General features: G+C 54.3%; 5 protein-coding genes across 5 annotated transcripts; all 5 read right to left on the reverse strand.

The window, feature by feature from the left end:
- Positions 1-1,148: 1,148 nt before the first annotated feature.
- CkaCkLH20_03013 (uncharacterized protein) lies at positions 1,149-1,955 on the reverse strand (the record flags this gene model as incomplete). Its single annotated transcript, XM_038885732.1, has 1 exon — positions 1,149-1,955. The coding sequence occupies one exon, from the start codon at positions 1,953-1,955 to the stop codon at positions 1,149-1,151; it is 807 nt and encodes a 268-aa protein (XP_038748931.1).
- A 1,399-nt stretch (positions 1,956-3,354) lies between these two features.
- CkaCkLH20_03014 (uncharacterized protein) lies at positions 3,355-4,119 on the reverse strand (the record flags this gene model as incomplete). Its single annotated transcript, XM_038885733.1, has 1 exon — positions 3,355-4,119. One exon carries the CDS (start codon positions 4,117-4,119, stop codon positions 3,355-3,357), a length of 765 nt encoding a protein of 254 aa, XP_038748932.1.
- A 513-nt stretch (positions 4,120-4,632) lies between these two features.
- On the reverse strand, positions 4,633-5,377 carry CkaCkLH20_03015 (uncharacterized protein; the record flags this gene model as incomplete). The annotated part of the gene is made up of 2 exons (XM_038885734.1): positions 4,633-5,243; positions 5,317-5,377. The coding sequence occupies 2 exons, from the start codon at positions 5,375-5,377 to the stop codon at positions 4,633-4,635; spliced, it is 672 nt and encodes a 223-aa protein (XP_038748933.1).
- Positions 5,378-7,982: 2,605 nt separating this feature from the next.
- Positions 7,983-9,963, reverse strand: CkaCkLH20_03016 (uncharacterized protein; the record flags this gene model as incomplete). The annotated part of the gene is made up of 2 exons (XM_038885735.1): positions 7,983-9,870; positions 9,920-9,963. The coding sequence occupies 2 exons, from the start codon at positions 9,961-9,963 to the stop codon at positions 7,983-7,985; spliced, it is 1,932 nt and encodes a 643-aa protein (XP_038748934.1).
- A 3,280-nt stretch (positions 9,964-13,243) lies between these two features.
- Positions 13,244-15,091, reverse strand: CkaCkLH20_03017 (ser thr protein phosphatase family; the record flags this gene model as incomplete). Its single annotated transcript, XM_038885736.1, has 1 exon — positions 13,244-15,091. One exon carries the CDS (start codon positions 15,089-15,091, stop codon positions 13,244-13,246), a length of 1,848 nt encoding a protein of 615 aa, XP_038748935.1.
- Positions 15,092-17,744: the final 2,653 nt, after the last annotated feature.

The following is a 17,744-nucleotide window of genomic DNA, read 5'->3' on the forward strand; positions in this document are numbered from 1 at the left end:
TTCCGTTTGTATAAGGCACACCAGTAGCCAATGAGAACATTGAAAAATTGTCCGGAGAAAAAGAGTCTTGGGCACTGAGAAGCCGATTGTCATGTTCGTTCAGTGGTATGGGAAATGCTGCCTTGTTCTGCCATCACTCCAGCTTAGAAGCTACTCATTGCTTTGGGTATGCTAGTAGTTTGTTTTGGGAACGACTGAAGCAAAATAAGAGGACTTCAAGGATCACACACATAAAATGAGACTTTTTACAGAAGTAGAAGGGGAACAGACGAGGGACAGCAAGCCATCTTGATGCAGGCCTCTAGGCGTCTACCAAGACTCCTAACTGTCCATTACGGAGAGGTGTCCCAGAGCAAATACAGCAGCAGACATATGCTCCAGAGAAAAAGAGCTTAGGTTATAATAACTCAAACTTTTAGCTTCATCCACAACGTGAGTATAATCTGAGCACAATCCGATGCGTGCTGAACCGTTCCATGCGGTCTTTGCGGGTGCCTGCGCCCGGAAGACTCTTCCACGATGATCTACCATCGACTCAGCAGCAACGATACAACCCGAAACAACTCGAATAATAAAACAAGGTTTTTGGACTCGAATTATACACGCGCGCGAACTCAATGAGGCGCGCCGGCGCAGGCGCTGGAAGACGACAAGCCGACGGAACCGTGACTGCCTCTTCTTGCGCTGTACTTGCTTGCTTGGCCTTCGCACCTGCATGCAGCAGCACTTGCATAGGCTCTTCTCCTCCGTCTATCGCACTTGCCCTTTTCAATAATTGCACTCGCACTTCTTTCTTGCGCTTTAGTCTGTGTTTGACAGTCGGCGAAGATACTTCGTTTTCTCATCGATACCTCACAATTGACCTTTCCCTTCATGGCGCGGTCGCCTGCTAAATGAGAGGCTTCTCATTGCAGGCCAATCTCACTCAAGCTCAGCAGTCGCAACTCTCAATGCCGCGGCCCCGGCATAGTTCGTTTCAAGAGCGCCAAACTTTCACCTGCAGTCATTTATCAAAAACGGTGATTGGTATCGAACTCGTAATATTCATAATCTTTTCGTCAGACAGTCAGTTGCAGCTGCCTCTCAAACGCGTCCCTTCCATTTACGCTTTTCATCTTCCTCACATCCCACCCCCTCTCAGAAATCATTTATGCAGGAGGCCAGTTCTTGTTGAAGACGATACAGCTTCCGTTCGCTGATGAGGCGATATCCTTATCCGTCAAGAAGATGCAGTACTTTGCCACGGCAGCGGGATCCAGTCCAGTCTCGCCCCGCTTGTACTCGGGCTGTGCGGCCACCGTCTTCATCATGCCCGCCTGGTTGACGCCCTGCGCAAAGGCATCCATGATGTTGGTCGTGTCCATGCCTCCCAGCAAGAGCGCGACGGAGTAGATGCCCTTCTCGCCGTAGAAACCGGCCGTGTTCTTGGTCACGGCGATCAGGCCGTGCTTGGAGGCCGTGTAGGCGACTCCCGAACACAGACCGCGCCAGCCGGCGTTGGAGCCGATGTTGATGATGAGGCCGGGCGGGCCGCCGCTCGCGGAGGTGGCGCCCTGGGCGAGGAACTGGTTGACGGCGGCCTTGGTGGTGAGGAAGGGGCCCGTGAGGTTGACGGCGAGGACGGAGTCCCAGGTGTCCTTGGCGCAGTCGCCGGCCGGGTCGAACTTGTCCATGACGCCGGCGTTGTTGACGAGGACGTCGAGGCGGCCGAAGCGGTCGACGGCGCCCTTGACGAGGGCGTCGACCGAGGCCTCGGAGGTGACGTCGACGGCGATGGCGTGCAGGCGGCCGGCGTAGGTGTCGCGGTACTCGGCGGCGACGGCGTCGATGCGGGACTGGTTGATGTCGGAGATGACGACGTTGGCGCCGGCGGCGAGGTAGGCTTCGGCGATGGCTTTGCCGAGGCCGCCTCCGGAGCCGGTTACGATGACGGTCGTGCCGGTGTGGGTGGGCATTGTGACTGGTAGTTGATTTGAAGTTGGGTTAAGTTGAGTGAGATGGAGTGAGTGTATAAGTGGCCGAGTGAGTGAGTGAGTGAGACAGTCGTCAGGTCAGTGAGGCCATCTGGACGGAGACGTGAAGGCTCTGGAATCTCTTAATAAGATACAGTGGACCGTGGATGGAGGGGCAAGGTAATCTTTGCGGGGCGGGTTGCGGGGACCGATGACCCTCAATTGGTGGCGTATCGGGGACGTTGAAGTGCTCGTGGGTATTCTCTGTCGGCTGTCTAGCCCATTTAAATGAATCGTATTCGGTTTGTCGATGTTTTTGGCTTCTCCCACCGGGTGGCTCTATTCTCCAACTCCCTCCCATATCACACATTCCGTGAGAGATCTCGGCTGCTACGTAGACTTCCATGACCATGCAGCTCAAGGGTGAGATGTCGCTCGTGATAGCTCGGGTTCCTACTCGATGCCGTCCCCGGACTTACAGAGGTAGGGCCATCCTCCTGACATGGGAGGGACATTGATTTGGTAGCAAGCCCAGGAGATAGTAGTCCGTTTATGGCTGAGCCTCATGGAAGATGCTCTTTGCGGGCTTCAATACTGAGACCATCAGACTTGGCTTCATCTATTTAACTCCAGGCAAGACTGGCGGTCTCTGACGAGACGTTGTTATACGCGTATGCACGAGTACAGTCTACACTCTGCAACTTCTCATCTCCGACCTTTCTTCATGCGCCTCCCATACCTTCGACGGTGGAACCGAATCGTTACCGCTCATTCAGAAATAAAGCCAAGCGCTGCATTATCCCGGGGTAAAGTTCCGGATGATTATCTCGATGCCCCCTGGTTGGATCTTAGGCGTCTACAGGGGAGGGACACGAATACGGCAGGGAGATCCCTGGCTCGGTTTCGCATTTCCACGCGTGCGGATTCGTATCTACTGACGCGGGCGGCATTGGCATTGGCCGAGACGCACGTGGGATGAACGCAAGAGCCCGTCAAATTAACCATATTTCTTGGAGAGATTGGACAAGTCGTTCGTTCGAACCTTGTTCAGAAGTCTGTTATGTGGTTGCTCTCTTTGCGGCAATATTGACTTTGGGGTGTGGGAACTACCCCTGATCGAAAGCCACATCAAGCATCGCCACTTAACACTTCCCAAATCAGAGCCGCAATTATAGACCTATTAATTGATTCGTGATTGGGAGGAAACAGATGGATGGCAAGTGAACAAGGCATGAAGATGACTTTGCTGAAGTCCAGCAACTCTGAAGAACGGCACAGCAAGTCACACCTGGTCTTTCATGAATCCGAATTTGATCAAATATCAACAGGCAAGCACATTGATAATTCAGCAATCAAACTTCTTCAATAGCTACGTACAAACCACAGACGGACCTACGTTTTCTTAATAGGGGGATTCTTGAGGCGTAAGCAGCTCGGACACAGCATCGACTAGATACCCACCGAGTTGAACGATGAGCCGAGAAGGTCCAACGGGGCCTTCTCGAGTTGGACCCTCGTCAGTTGAACCACCATACGTTGTATCGTCGCTAGCTTGGTCGCTGCTAGTTGAATCACTGGCGGTAGAGCCATCGACCGTTGGGGTCGAACCCCCCTCAGTTGAGCCCTTGTTAGTAGCAGTTTCATCAGTGGAACCTTCGCGAGAGATACCCTCACCGTTCAGAGGCGCATCGTCTTTCTTCTTGTTCTTATCCTTATGAACTCGAGTCCAGCGACGAGGCATGTTCGCACGAGCGCTCTCCGAAACCGGCGGAGGATAGATCTCGGCATCACGGGGCAGCGGCGGGTGCTGGGCCTGTAGGCTTTTCTGGATATCCAGAGTCATCTGGATGGCATGTGATTCGGATCCTGGAGTGCACGACTTACGATACTGCTCACCATCTTGGGGCTGCTGGTGGCAAGGCATGTCCTTTCCCTGAGTGATGTCGCGGGAGTCCGACCAACACTGCTTGCACTGGTCCACGCTGACGGGCTTGTAGTCTTCTTCGATCTCACCGTTGGGACAGTAGTAGGCCATGGTGACGTGCCAGTTGTCGCGGAACTTGTTGTTGAGTACGCGCTTTTCGAGACAATTCATGCGTTGAGAGGTCCGTGAGATGATGCGGCCGCACTGGTCGCAGGTCTCCTCGGTGTGAAGAATGTTACACATTTTTTGCTGTTTGGTGTGAGTGAGTGATGTAGTGAGTAATGTGAGATGAGTAGGATGAGGGTTTTGTTGTATGATTTAGCTGCTTTCTGAAATGCCCGGTGTTTTGAGTGAGTGATTCGAGTAGGGTTCACTCGAGAGACGAAAGTCTTAAGTATCACCTCATACTTACGAATAGCAAAGCCATTGTCTTCAGATAGTGAGATTGATCAAAGAGGCACTTCGTCTTTGTTGTGTTAGTGAAGCTCTGATTCAGTCACCTTGTGGAAGAACTCGAATACTGCCCCTCGTTACAGTCACCTTGATTGAATTAGCCAAGTCAACAACCCCAGACAGGCTCAATACGTCAGACAACACAGAACGGTAGCACACAGTTTAAGGTCATTCATCATTAATTAGGTATACTGGTACGATAAAGCTAACTTGTGCTCAACACAGCCTTTGGCAAGCGTTCTTCTTTTGATGTTCATTCTTCTGGTTCCTAGCCGTCTGGCCCACAGATGCCTCAAGGACTCCTTACTGACCGCACTCTCCCTCGACGACTTGGACGTCGCCATTGATATTGCATTGTCCATCAGCTTCACAGGAGCCGGCGCCAGTTCCGTCGGTACAAGCGAGACCCTCGAACTCAGCGGCGGCGGCCTCATCGGTGTCGTTATTGTTGTTGTTATTGTTTCCGTTGTTATTGTTATTGTTGTTGTTCCCGTTGTTCGCATTGTTGTTGTTGTTGTTTCCGTTGTTCCCGTTGTTGCCGCCGTTGTTGTTCCCATTGTTTCCATTCGCGTTGTTGTTATTGTTGCCGCCGTTGTTGCCGTTATTCCCATTGCCGCCGTTGTTCCCATTGGCATTGTTGTTGCCGCCGTTTCCGTTGGCGTTTTGGTCGCCGCCGTTTTGGCCACCACCGTTTTGGCCGCCTCCGCCTCCGGCACCTCCGTTGGCTCCGGCACCTCCGTTGGCTCCGGCACCTCCGTTGCCGCCCCCGCCTCCTCCGCCTCCACCACCGAAGCCGCCGAACCCGCCGCCGCCACCACCACCTCCACGGCCACCGAAGCCGCCGCCACCTCCTCCTACAGCGCCGCCGCCTCCGCGGCCACCACCACCACCACCGAAGCCTTGAGGAGCTGGGGCTGGAAGTATAAGTCAGCATACATCACGGTTTGTGAACCACCAGGGAGAGGACTGTCTGTCTGGTGTACTTACCCGTCAAAGCATTGCCGGTGAGGAGGGCAAGAGCAAGAACAGTGAGAGTAGTGTAACGCATCTTGACTGGAACGGAACTAGGCTTGTCCGGAAAGATTGAGAATGGTGATAAAGATGAATGTAAACGATCGTCAACGACCTTGGTTTCGAAATAAAAGATAGGCGTGCACAGCACCAAAAAGAACGGTCAAAAAACACCGAAGGGAAGTAAGAGCAGACTTGAGGAATCGGATGAGGATGGAAGATCATTCAAACCCCCCCTCTTCCGTCGGATCACCTCGAGCTTTTATCTTCGTCCCTTCAAGCAGATCGTCACAGAGAAAGGGGGGCGGACACTCGTCCGGCCCCTCGCCTGATCTTGCCGTCTGGGTCTCCTCTATCCCATCTCAGCCGATGCCCAGAAGGCGTCAAGGCATCACTTCTCAGCCAGGAGTCTTGGAATACATCACCGCCGCCGAACTTGCAACATCGGAAGTTTAGATGGCACGTCGTCCAAACGCAGCATTGACGTCTCGCCGATGGGGACGGGCCAAGACGTGATGGGATAATTATGGGATTGAGCGATCCAGTTACGTGAGATGTAAACAAGACCAACCAAAAGGCCAAACCGGAACCGTCGTCCGGGGGTGCTGTCAGAGCCCACCGGTCCCGGGGCCGTCACTAAGCTTCAATTCATGGCTAAATCTTTTATTGGAGCTTGGGATGCAGCTGCAGCGGCAGTTGTTTTGGAAACCGCCATGCCCCGGCTCCGGAGAATTGATCGACGGGAAGACAGGGCGTTGAATCACGGAAGACGATGGCTGGACGGGCTGGGCGGTTGTTGCGACGGGGGATGAGTGGAAAGCCACCCCGCATTTCCTTGTTTCGACGGGTTGAGCTGTGACGGCTGAGCCTGGCGGATTGCGTGGTCGATCTACACGTAATGTGGGTTAGTGACACCGGGGGTGGGTGCCCGATGTTGATAGTTCTTGGCATATATAGAGCGTTCCTGCTGTTCTTCTCGACGGCCAAGATAGTGGATGTCAGAGGCTTGGTCGGGAACAGCGTTCTCAAACATCTAGGACCGGTTTTTGACGTGTTCTTGACCGTCGGTGAAAAGCGGGCTCAATGGGAATGAGGTACTTCGCCCAGTCTTCGAGGGTTCTTTTTCTTGAGGATGTTGGAGGCGCAGCTCGCGTCGGACGGACGGTCGCGTTGCGTTGGTGTTCTAACTAGAAATTCTTTTGATCTTGTGTAAGTCGCCAGCCTCCTGCCTCCATCCTCATATTGATTGAAGTATTGAAGTGCACACGCCTTGGTCCAAATTATTGAACAAATCACCCACCCATCGATCGGGTTAACAAGAAGGGCACCTCCTTCAACGTTCTTGGCAGCACATCAACGTTGAAGATCTCGCTTCAGAGGTGGAACTCGTCCAACAATAGCAACGAAGCTGATCAAACGGCAAAAATTGGGCACCATTGACGATTTAGAAAGCCGCTCAACGCTGTGCCCGTCTGGATCCTGAAGTGGAGTTGGCAGAGGGAGCCCATCACCCCAAGACAAGTCGTGCAAGTCGTGCAAGCCGTGGAAAGCCGCAAAAAAGGAAGATGCGGCCAGTGTGGATTGAACACACGACCTTCAGATTTTGAGGATTGAAGTTGACTTCAGTCTGACGCTCTCCCAACTGAGCTATGTCCGCCGATCTTCGGAAGGTGTGGAGGCAAAGACACATATCGTGGGTCGGTGAGGGTGCTAGCCCTGGTGTTTGACTCGGGAAATGGAGACACGCCATCGCCAGCGCCTTGCCGAGTTCGCTGAGCTGTGAGAAAGAAGCATGCAAGCAAGCATTGGGGCTTTTTGACATCTGCAACGTATCAGTATGAGATCGTGGTGGGAGAAGAGGAAAAGGGGGAAGCCTGGAGAGAGGAGAAGGGCGAATGTCATGCCGCCGTAACCCTCTGAACAGCGGAACGAGGTTCGATCTGAGGAGCATGTTGCAGGAAAAAGTCTCGGGCGGGAGCTTGTGTAATGTTCCGACGAGGTCCTTCTCCGAACCGGCCAAGACATTGGGTTTTGAAGTTCTCGCCCAGCTAACCCATCTCGCTGAATATGTTAGACAGACCACGAAGGTCGCTTTGAATAAGTTCAGATGTGAAACTTGTGCGACCGAGTGGGATGGAGATGGCGGCATTGATTTGCGAGGATTGTCTTGACGAGAATGATGCCAGTGGTGGAATATGAATTGATCTCGGGATTGTGAAGGAGAAAGTCTCAGAAGTGTAAAACGATTGCCGCGGAAGGCACCTTACCACAGACATGGAAGGAAGGAGCGAGCACCCGACTCGGGGCGGTGGGTCGAGGTAGGAACGTCCAAGAACTGCTCCTGCGACCTCCATATCAGGAAGCCACTGCCTGCCTGGTACGTGGACCGATGTGCTGGAAAATGATGTGATTACATTATTCCCTTGAACTACAACCCAAACACCAAGTCCTGATATTTCTTGCGCCTCGTCTTTTCGCATTCCACAAAGAAATCAGATGCACTCGCGCCTCCCGGATCGGCTGACTTCCTAAGGTGTGCCTTGTCTCCCTCCCTCAATTTTCATACAGGTATTCGAACCTCATCGTGATTCCAGACGTATCTGACAATATTACAGGCCATCTTATCGTCCCTACAGCCCGGCCTAAATGAATCCAACCCGAAATTCGTCCGCAATCCCCGTCGGGGCTCTCAAGCCAAAGTCCGGCCGTCTGTAATCCCGCCCTTGGTCGCGACCAGAAGCTGGTGGCAGCGAGTACCCGGGGCTCATCTGCCCTTCAGACTTCTCGGTTGGTGTATGCGGCCTCTTCCCTGAACCAAACGTCGGGCTTGCCAGCGGACTCGGCAGCGGCCAGTTCGCATCGCCGGATGGCTCTGCAGCCAGGCTATTCGTCGTCGGCGGCTGTGGCGTCTGCATCCGGGGAGAAATCAAGGCAAAATCTTCGTGCTGTAGGTCGCGGTCGTCCCATCCTGCTTGCCGGTACTGCGGGCTCGATGCCTTGCGCTGCAATTCCACGGGAGGGGGAGGTTGACGTCGGTTTGCCGGCGTGATGCCATAATTGCGCTCCCCTTCTCCAGGCGCCACTCGTCGAGAAGCCGGTGGCAGTCCGATATATCCCTGCGGCTGAGGGGCTCTGTCGGCCCGGGGAATAATGGTCTCAGGGCTCGCCAGCTCTCTGGGATCCGAGTCCTGTCTCTCACGGCGCTCCATGGTCCTTCCACGCGTATCAAAGTTCGCTCTCTCCCTCTGCTCGAAGTTCGGTCGCTCTCTTGCGTCTGAGCCCATACGCTCTCTGGCATTCACCCAATCGTCGGGTGTCCGCGCCGGGCTCCGCAGCGGTCCTTCGTATGGCACCTGACGCGGCCTAGGGGGTGGGAGACCGGGACTGGAAACTGCCGGGCTTCTGGGTGGCGTGTGAGTTGAAGCTTGTGTCGGAAGTAGAGGCAGGTTCTTCAAGACGGGAGGTGACGGTCGAAGCGCGCTTCTCGGAGGCGGGCTCGTCGGACCAGAAGTAGTCGGCCGTTGCGCTCCAAAGTTGAGGCTGCTCTTATCTTCATCGACATCCATGGAAAAGCTTTGTCGCCTGGGAGAGTGGTGCGTTAATGTGTCTCGCTTGGCAGCGACATTTTGAATGATGGGCCGGGGGTAAAATCGTTCCTCTTCGCTCGTGCGCTCCGCCGATGCCGTTGGTGAGGGGAGAGATGTTGGCCCCGGTCTATGAGCGTCACGAACGGTGTTGGCAGCAGTCTTCAATCTCAAGTCGGTCTTGAGGGGCGGGAGAGAGCCGTTGACGGACGGAGGAGGGGAAGGGTAAGCCTTGGAAGGCGACAGCGGTGCTGGTGTCAGCTCGTTATGTTTGAGAATATCTGAAGGGTTCAGATTGAACTCGAATTGCCCTAGCGGACTTCGGGGAGCGTTTGAGACACTCGCTACGGCACTCGGCGCCGAACTCGGGGCGACCCCGGGGGAGCGGGGCGCACCTACGGAGCTCGCCGGGCTGAGGGCACCGTCCCTCCCATAATGCACATCGAGAGGGTGGACCCAATTGTTCTTGCGAAGAGGCGAATTCGGGGTTCCTGGTTCACTGCTGGTGATGATGAGGGGAGTGGGTATGGCCTTCAGATTCGTCATGGAACCGTTGTTCCAGCCCATGTTCAAGTTGCTCTCGGATCCCATCGGCCGGACACCACCCTTGCCACCAGGGGCACTAAGATCGACCATGGAAGATGAACCGCCATTCAGATATGGCGCATTCGGATGACGAAAATTGGCAACGAAGTTTTTGTTCGACATGGCGGTACCGGGACGAGAGCCGTAAAGTGAGGAGCCTCCTCCGGCTAAAGACGTTGCGTTTGGATGCGCAAAGCCATCGATGAAAGAACTCTTATTCGACATCGAGGTGCCAGGACGGGATCCGTTAATCATAACGGGTCGCTTCAGCTCGCTTCCAAAGAATTGACCTTCACCGAGCATGTTCTGGTCGATCCTCTTCCGGGGCTGCGGCTTAGGGTCTGCCGCCTTCTCGGCTTTCCTGAGAGGTGTTAGCCATTGTTTCGACAGCGAGAGGCAGACAGGCGCACTTCTTCTTGTCAGCACCCAGCTTGAGCCCGAAAAATGATACCATGTTTGCGGCGAATGGGTATCACAAGACTACAAATGTCAGTCAACGTACTCAGCAAAGAGTAAGAGAGGGGTCGAAGAGGGGCATACTGCACAAATGAAGAACACAAAATCTGCTGCTGTGGGCTATGCACAGAATGGGTCCCAATCTCAAAACCGGACTACCAGGTCAACGATCGCAAAAAGAGAATCCCGCTGGACGAAATGAACGAAGTACCAGCCAAAACAAATGTCGAATGAATGAATGAACGAATGGAGCAGCCAACGACTCCGGTGACGAGTGGCTGAAAGTATGAAATGCGATCGAGCAGGAAGAGAGTTGTGGAAAGAAAAAGAGCGGCAATGGCTATTGCATATGGGCCATGTCGCGTCTTCCCGGGTGACAAGTCGTTTGTAAACTGTGGAGGAGGCGTTGGGTGATGGGCAAGGGCGACGATCCTTATTCGCGACCCCAAGACAAGTTGATCCGTTGCAGGCCCAGGGGTGGGCAGCAGCGTCGTCCGAAAGAGGGAGCCCGGGATGGAGGAGCTGCCCAGAAGGTCAAGAGCTCTGGTGGGTATTTCTTGGTTAAGATGAAGTTGGGCGAGGGCGGTTGAGAGTCGGGCTTTTGAGTGGAAAAGAAACGAGTGGTGAGTCCTTGCTTGAGATGTCTGTCTGGTTTAAAGAGTGGTGAGACCGGATTATTGACCCCTTCCAAAACAGATTCAAAAGAGTGGACAGCAAGGAGTCGAAGATTGAGAAAAACAACGGGGACTTCGTCACGACATTTGGACGAGGAGGACGGGAAACAAAAGTCGATTGCTTCGAGCCTGTGATGGGGACCTCGTCCGGAGCAGGCCGAGCTATTGCGACGTCGCCGCGTTCGCCAAAGAGGGGTGGACCACGACCGTGTGCAGTGTGGAGATGAAGAACAGGCCCCCTTCCAGGTGCATTTTCCCTCTTCTGGCTGGTTCTAATGAAACGGCAGGCCGGTGAGAGCGCGACCACGACACCGGACACGTCCCCTTTGGCTCCGACTGAAGGCCGTGTTGGCGATTGTGCGTGCAATTTCAGCCTTTCCCCCCTTTTGACGTAGGCTTTGCATCGTTTAGACAGGGCCTCCACGCGCGCACGTCAACAGCTCGAGTGGAGAGGAGGGTGACCGGCCGAAGGGGAGGAGAAGGAGGAGGGGAGAAACAAATCCTTCTCCTGCACCTGCAAGGAGGTTGCAGCTGGGGCTCAGGCACACTGGACGCTCGCACTAGGGCGGCGCGAGTTGTGACGAACTTCGAATAGCCTGTGGAAGGGAGCCAACGACATGACGAGGAATCGAGGACCCCTGAAAAGCCCAAGAGCTGCGAAGCCTTTTGCGGTCGTGAGCCTTATGCGATGACCCTGGATGAGGAGGTCAAGAGTGACCTCGTGACGACGGGCGATAAAGCGCACATGGAAACTGATAAGGCCATCCCCGGAAAATACCACCTGAATGGGATCCCGGGATCAAGGGTCTTTGCCAGATCATACCCGCAACCGTAAACTCATCTCCTTTGAGTTTCCTGCGGTGTTTTGCGGTGTTGTCGTCCGGCAGGCATGCTAGTCAGTCGCATCAGACGTTTTTACTTGCGTATCATCCCGTGTTCTGCTCGTTCCTGCAGGCTGCGGTCAACTGAAGGATACATCATTCACCTACGGATACCTACCTCCACTTCCATCGCTTTACAATACAATGGGAACTTATTACTAGCGCCAGTAAGCAAGGGGAATTCAGCCAGCAAGCCCATTGAAAAGGAAAGAAGGCGTGAAAATAAGGCCTGATGAACGATACGTACCGCCGATTGTGTGGTACAGGAATAGGGGTTTTCCTGGATTCGAGCCCCTGGCTTAACGTGGTTTTTTAGCTGCCAAACCACCAAAAGTTTCTTGGGCCGGCTACGCCATCCGAACAATCAGGAACCTTGAAACCCTCAGAACAACCAGCGGGTTCAATCTGGTCCATCAAACACATGGAGTCGATGGAACCCCAGAACCCCAAGCAACAACAACCCCCAAAACATTTCCAATGTCAGTACTACCGGCGCTGACATCAGAACCCCCCGGTCTTCCATGCGAAGTGGATCAGACGACGTCAAAACACGTCCGAACCTCGATTGAGATCTTCGGCTGACGACTTCGTATTATCTCGAACCTCGAGAGCCGTACGTATGATGTGCGCAGTATAGTCTCAGACTAGGGAAACAAACTCCGCACCGGATCGCCCAGTTCTCGTTCCGCGGCTGGGATTTCATCCAGGGCGAGAGACGCCTCTTCCATCTCCCGCTCGATAATCTGGCCAAGGGCAAATAACCTCGAACCAACCATTTCCTCATCCCGTCATCTTTATCTGGGACCGAGGGACGGGGACGAGGAAAGGAGGCGGCGTTTCGCAAAACCCCCCTTTGGAGACTGGCTGGCCGTATTGAAGAATTGGCTGGCCGAGGCGCCTCCGGCTGACAGCTTGTCAATAGCGTCGTCCGCCCTTGATGCCGCGCCGAAAAAACGCGAACCCGCGTCTGTGACTACTGCACCCGCTCGGTCGTATTCCATCTCGCTCGTGAGAAAGTAGATTCATGCAGAGAATTCCATGCTCTCCATCAAATCATTGCTCGAATGTCTCCAATTTACTATGGACATGGCTGGTCCATCACTCGGCCTATGCCGTGCGCCACAGAAAACACGAGGACGGGGAGCAAAAAGGAGACGCGGCGGAGGATGCCAACTCGGCCGTTTACGAACTTACCTAGCTTGGACACGCATCGTAGGTCCGATGCGCGACTGACTCCTTCAGGTGAGCGTGTGACACTGACAGGCACAGGCACAGGCAAACATGCGTAGCAAGGGAGGCTCAACTGCCGAAGGAGGGCGGAGAAAGACGCCTCTCGTTGACTTGGCACCGTTCGGAGCCGCAAGCATGAAGTCGATGTTGTGTTTATTGATATTTGCAGTCTACGACACGCCAATCTATGCGCCCATGTGCCCTGGGACGATCCCGTCTCCATCCCATATCCCATGCCGTCCCATATCCGTCCCGTCCCGTCCCATTGTCCAATGTCCCCCTGAGCCGATGTTCTGTCTGATCTAGATAAAAGTATGATGTGCGTCTGACCCGATAAAAAAGAAACAAGGGGTCCAGACTATTCCCGATAGAAAAAACAAAAACTCCTGCCGCAATTCATATACCCGAGGCTAGACACAATCTAATAAGATGGTCATCGGAGCCAGCATCTAGAGGAATCTCGCTCTACTCGCCCTCTACTGATCTCTCTCTCTCAGCACTCGCCCTTCCAGTTCTCCTTGATCCACTCGCCCATCTTGTACGTGAGGGTCTCGTCGGAGTACGTGAGCACGTCCTTGTCGCTGTAGTCGCCCCCGCTGAACTTGAGGGCGACGATGACCCACTGCAGGATGAAGTCGATGAAGACGAGGTCGACCTTTTCCGGCTCGCCCTCCTTGGGGAAGTCGATCGCGGTCTGGATGCAGTTGGGGACGGGGTAGAAGGTGAGGGGCGCGTGCTCCGTGTCGTCGCCGTCGGTGCCGATGTCGTCCTTGGTGGTGTACCCGCTGACGAGGTCAGGCTTGGACTTATCCTCGCCCGCCAGGCGGTGTTGTTCGGAACGGAGCTCGAGGCGGCGGGGCTCCTCGGCCTCCTCGGCCTCGGCCTTGGTCATCATGATGTCGTCCTTGGGGTACATCATCTCGGGGATGCTCATGAAGCGCGCGTCGTGCGTCGCCTCCGCTTCGAAGATCTTGCCGGCCGAGTTGAGCAGCTCGAGAACCTTCTTCGCTACGGGGTAGGGGACGTCAGGGATGTACTTGAAGGCGCTGGTGAAGGGTGACACAATGAATGTGCTGTCCTTGGTGAAGGCCCCCTTGAAGATGTCGAAGCGGATGCCGCCCGTGTTGACGATCGCCAGGCGGGGTACATCCTTTCTGTCCTTGTTGTGGATGACCTTCGGAAGCACCTCCTTCTCAAGCCAGGTGTAGATACTGTTGTCGCTGGGGTACTCGGCGCGGTTCATCCATAGGTCTTTCGGCGCGCAGCCGTACTTGTAGTCCAGGTCGAGCGCCTTGCGGGCCTTCTCGATCATCTTGGTGACGTTCTTTCCGTGCTCGGTCGGGAAGGTCGTCTCGTTGAGGCCGGTGTGGTGGTGTAGACCGAACAGGTTGTTGTCGATGTACTTCCTCGACCACGAAACGGCCGCGGTAGAAACCTCGTCGGTAGACTTGGCTTTCTTGATGTTGTCAATCGACATCCACCCAATCGTCTCGAAGTACCGTCCACTCGCCATCGCAAATGCGTCCTTGTCGAACGTGAGGGCGTCGCGGACGTGTGCGTGGCCGCCGAAGAAGGCGATCGGTGCATTCCAGTTCTCCTTGCGGATGGCGGTGAAGATCTTCTTGAACTCGGGCATTCGCAGACCAACGTGCCCGATGACGACGAAGAGATCGGGCTTCTCCTCACTAATCAGCTTCTTGAACCACTCCTCCTTCAGCGTGTCCTCGACCGGCTGGACCACGGTGTTGTTCGCGTTGCCGGTGAAGTCGAACAGGAAGCCCAGTGCGATGATGTCGAGCCCCTGGTTCTTTGTCTTCAACCGGCGGAAGCGCTGGGCCTGCGGCACCCTCTCGCCCGTCTTGGGGTCGATGTAGTCTAGATTGGAAGCGATGTAGTTCTCCTTGTAGTTCGGCACGGTGATGTCGTGCTCGCGCTGGGCGGCGTCGGCCATGTACAGCTCGTGGTTGCCCGTGCAGATGAGGTCGACGGTCTGCTCGCGGAAGACGTCGTAGGTGAAGAGGCCCTTGGGAGCGGAGGCGTCGTAGAGGCCGTTGCCCTCGACGCGGTCGCCGGTGTCGATTACGAGGAGGTCGGCGCCCTGCTCGTCGGCCTTGCGGCGCATGTGGGAGGCGAAGGAGACGTAGTCGCCCCAGTCGGCGGAGTACTGGGGCTCGAGGAGGTGGCCGCCGTGCCAGCCGTGGGTGTCGGTCGTGTGGAGGAAGTTGAGCTGGCCCCAGGTCAGGTCGCGCATCGGGGCGGCGACGGCCGGGGCCGCGCCGGGTTGTGCTGCGGAGGCAGTTTGCCAGCAGAGGGCTGCTGCCGCGGCGGCGGAGAGGAGCATTGTCGATGATGGATTTCGGGCCATGATGGTCTGCTGGTTAGGCGATGTTGTAGAGGAGAGATTGATAGGAAGAGGAGGGAGACGGGTGACAGAGCTAGCTGTCACCGGACTTGTTGGGAATGCTACCGTTGGCGAGTCACGGGCACGGGTGCCTGAAGATAGCAACGGGAAGCTGTAGCTAACCCGGAAACCCGCTACGTCAGCGATGATCCCTCAGGGTTCTCGTTAGTACGGCACATCGAAGCACGCGTAAGTATAGATGATATCGGGTATTTCGCTAACAGCAGCGAAGCGTCTGAAACCCCGATGGCGCGAGCTGATGTGGGTCAACCTACGGAATGATCCCCGGACCTGCATAAGCCAAGATACAGTGGATATTCACTCTTATTCTCACTCAGCATCATCAATCTCATCCCTTCACTTGAGCACTCATCCAAGTCGGAAAGCTGCTACTATATCTCAAAATTGGGTATGAGCACTTGGAATTTGGTCTCATGAACTATGCTTTTATCTATTTCCAAACCCTGGGTCTCCCTCCCCATGACGCCAACGCCGCTATTCTAAATCTGATGCCGATTCATCGGCTTCCTTAGAGAAAGCCCCCAGCAAAATCTGTTTCACATCTCCGTCCGCCCTGCGAGTATCGACGATGTCCCTATTGGCAGTTATTAGCTTCCTGAATGAAGTGATGCTCGATATATATGCTCTTACACTTCCAGCTTCCGAGCGGCTTGGAGATCGTCATCCAGCCACTTCATACGTTGCTCACCGCATTGGTCGGCCAAGCTGCCCGAGTCTGTGTAAAAGCGAATAAACTGAACCATGACCCAGTTTTCTTGCTTCATGCCATCCGAGATATGTTTTGCAAGTCGCTCTATTGGGCGGTCGACACCGCAAATATTTTGAGACTCCCGAACATTTCCCCAGTGGCCATTCGTCAAGACATAAATGCTGACTGGCTGATTATCGTTTATGACTTTCGTGGCAACTGCATCAAGTATCGTACGCATCCCGCAATGAAGACTGTTGAAATCGTGGTTCTGCACTGCTTCTTGAAGTGCACTGCTTTTCTTCTCTTTAACACACACATGAGTTGACGAGAAATACAGCTCAAACTCCTTATCTGGGTCGACTTGGCCGACCTTCAGTAATCGGCTGAGGATTCTGCAAGTCTTGGCAAGTTGTTCTTGGTGAGGCTCCATAGACCTAGAGTCGTCAATGATGAAGATCTGTCAAATCTGGTCAGTTATCATGAACAGTCTGGTAGTCGGGGCAGACTTTGATGATGAGTTGTTGAATACCTGATTACGACCGCCAGTCCCTTTGAGCCTGGTCAAAACTGATCGCAGGGTAGGGAACGCCTTAAGAGGATCTTCGAGGTCTGAGTTCCACTTGAATGCGCGACCAAGACCTCCCGATCTTCCAGCCCAGCATGTCGCCCATATATCGTTGATCGTAATATGAGGTGGCGAGTACGTTGACGAGCTGCGTGAGGCTTGCGTCGGCGACTGCACGAAGTAGCTCAAAGTCGACGCCTCCAAAAGTGGTAAGGGAAACGACGGCCAGCCGGGAGACTTTCGAGTGCTGAAAGGCGCAATAGAAACGGTCTTCAAAGACTTTGATGCGCCCTTCCATGCCTTCAACACAGACTTCGCGTCTCCTCTTCGATCAAGGCGAGCCGTAAGCATTGATTTGAGGATAACCTTGCTCAGCGCTTCCGCGCGTCCGTTAGTGACGGAAACAGCTTCGGTATGCCATCTCTCAACGACGTCGAGAAGGCTGTCACCGTCATGGAAGGCTCCCTCGTGGAACCCACCCTGTAGTCTCGTCCGTTGGGTGCTCTCGGTTCGCTCAGCCTGATACTTTTCCCTGCCCTTCTCGCCCCATATCGACCATATTAGGGCCTCACTTATGATCCCGCCAAGTGACCATACATCGCTTTTGTGGGTGATGTTGGTAGGACGTTGGCGATCACGAACAGCTTCCGGCGCACCTAAGACGTCTCAGTTAGCTTGAGCATTCTCTTTGAGAACACAGAACGTTTCACTTACTGTACATGCCGTTTCCGTACTGGTCAACAGCCTGTCTTTCAATGCCTTCGGTTTTCATCTTGCTTAAGTGAGCAGTTCCCATGTCCGCAAACTTAAATGGGACGCTATAGTCATCGGCGTCGGAAGGGATCCCAAAAACCAAGATGTTTTGCGGGCGAATGTCTTGATGCGTTCTGGTCATAGTGTCAACCCAACGCCAACTCATAATCACAAGGGGAAAATTGAGACTTTGTATACCCTCTCAAGTGCCATGTTTGCGGTGAGTGGTCATGATCGCTTGTGCAATCCTCGATGGCTTGAAGTCCTCCCAGAAGACCAAACAGGTTTTTCCAGAAATGTTGGCGTTGCCCGTCCGTCCTCGGGGGTTGGCGCTCTTTAAAAAACGACAAAAGTGTACCTCCGGGAGCGTACTGCAAAACAATTGTTCGCCGTCCTAGGCACTCAAAAGATCCATAGTAATTCACAATATGATTGAAGGAGTCTTCCCCTAGTTGTGAATACATCGCCCATTCATTCTCATAAAGTCTTTGCGATTCGAAATCATTCTGGCAATATTCTTTGAAAACGACCTTTGAAAACAGCATTAGCATCGTCCATCACTG

This window comes from Colletotrichum karsti (genome assembly GCF_011947395.1).
Source record: "Colletotrichum karsti strain CkLH20 chromosome Unknown Scaffold7, whole genome shotgun sequence".
Taxonomy (NCBI): domain Eukaryota; kingdom Fungi; phylum Ascomycota; class Sordariomycetes; order Glomerellales; family Glomerellaceae; genus Colletotrichum; species Colletotrichum karsti.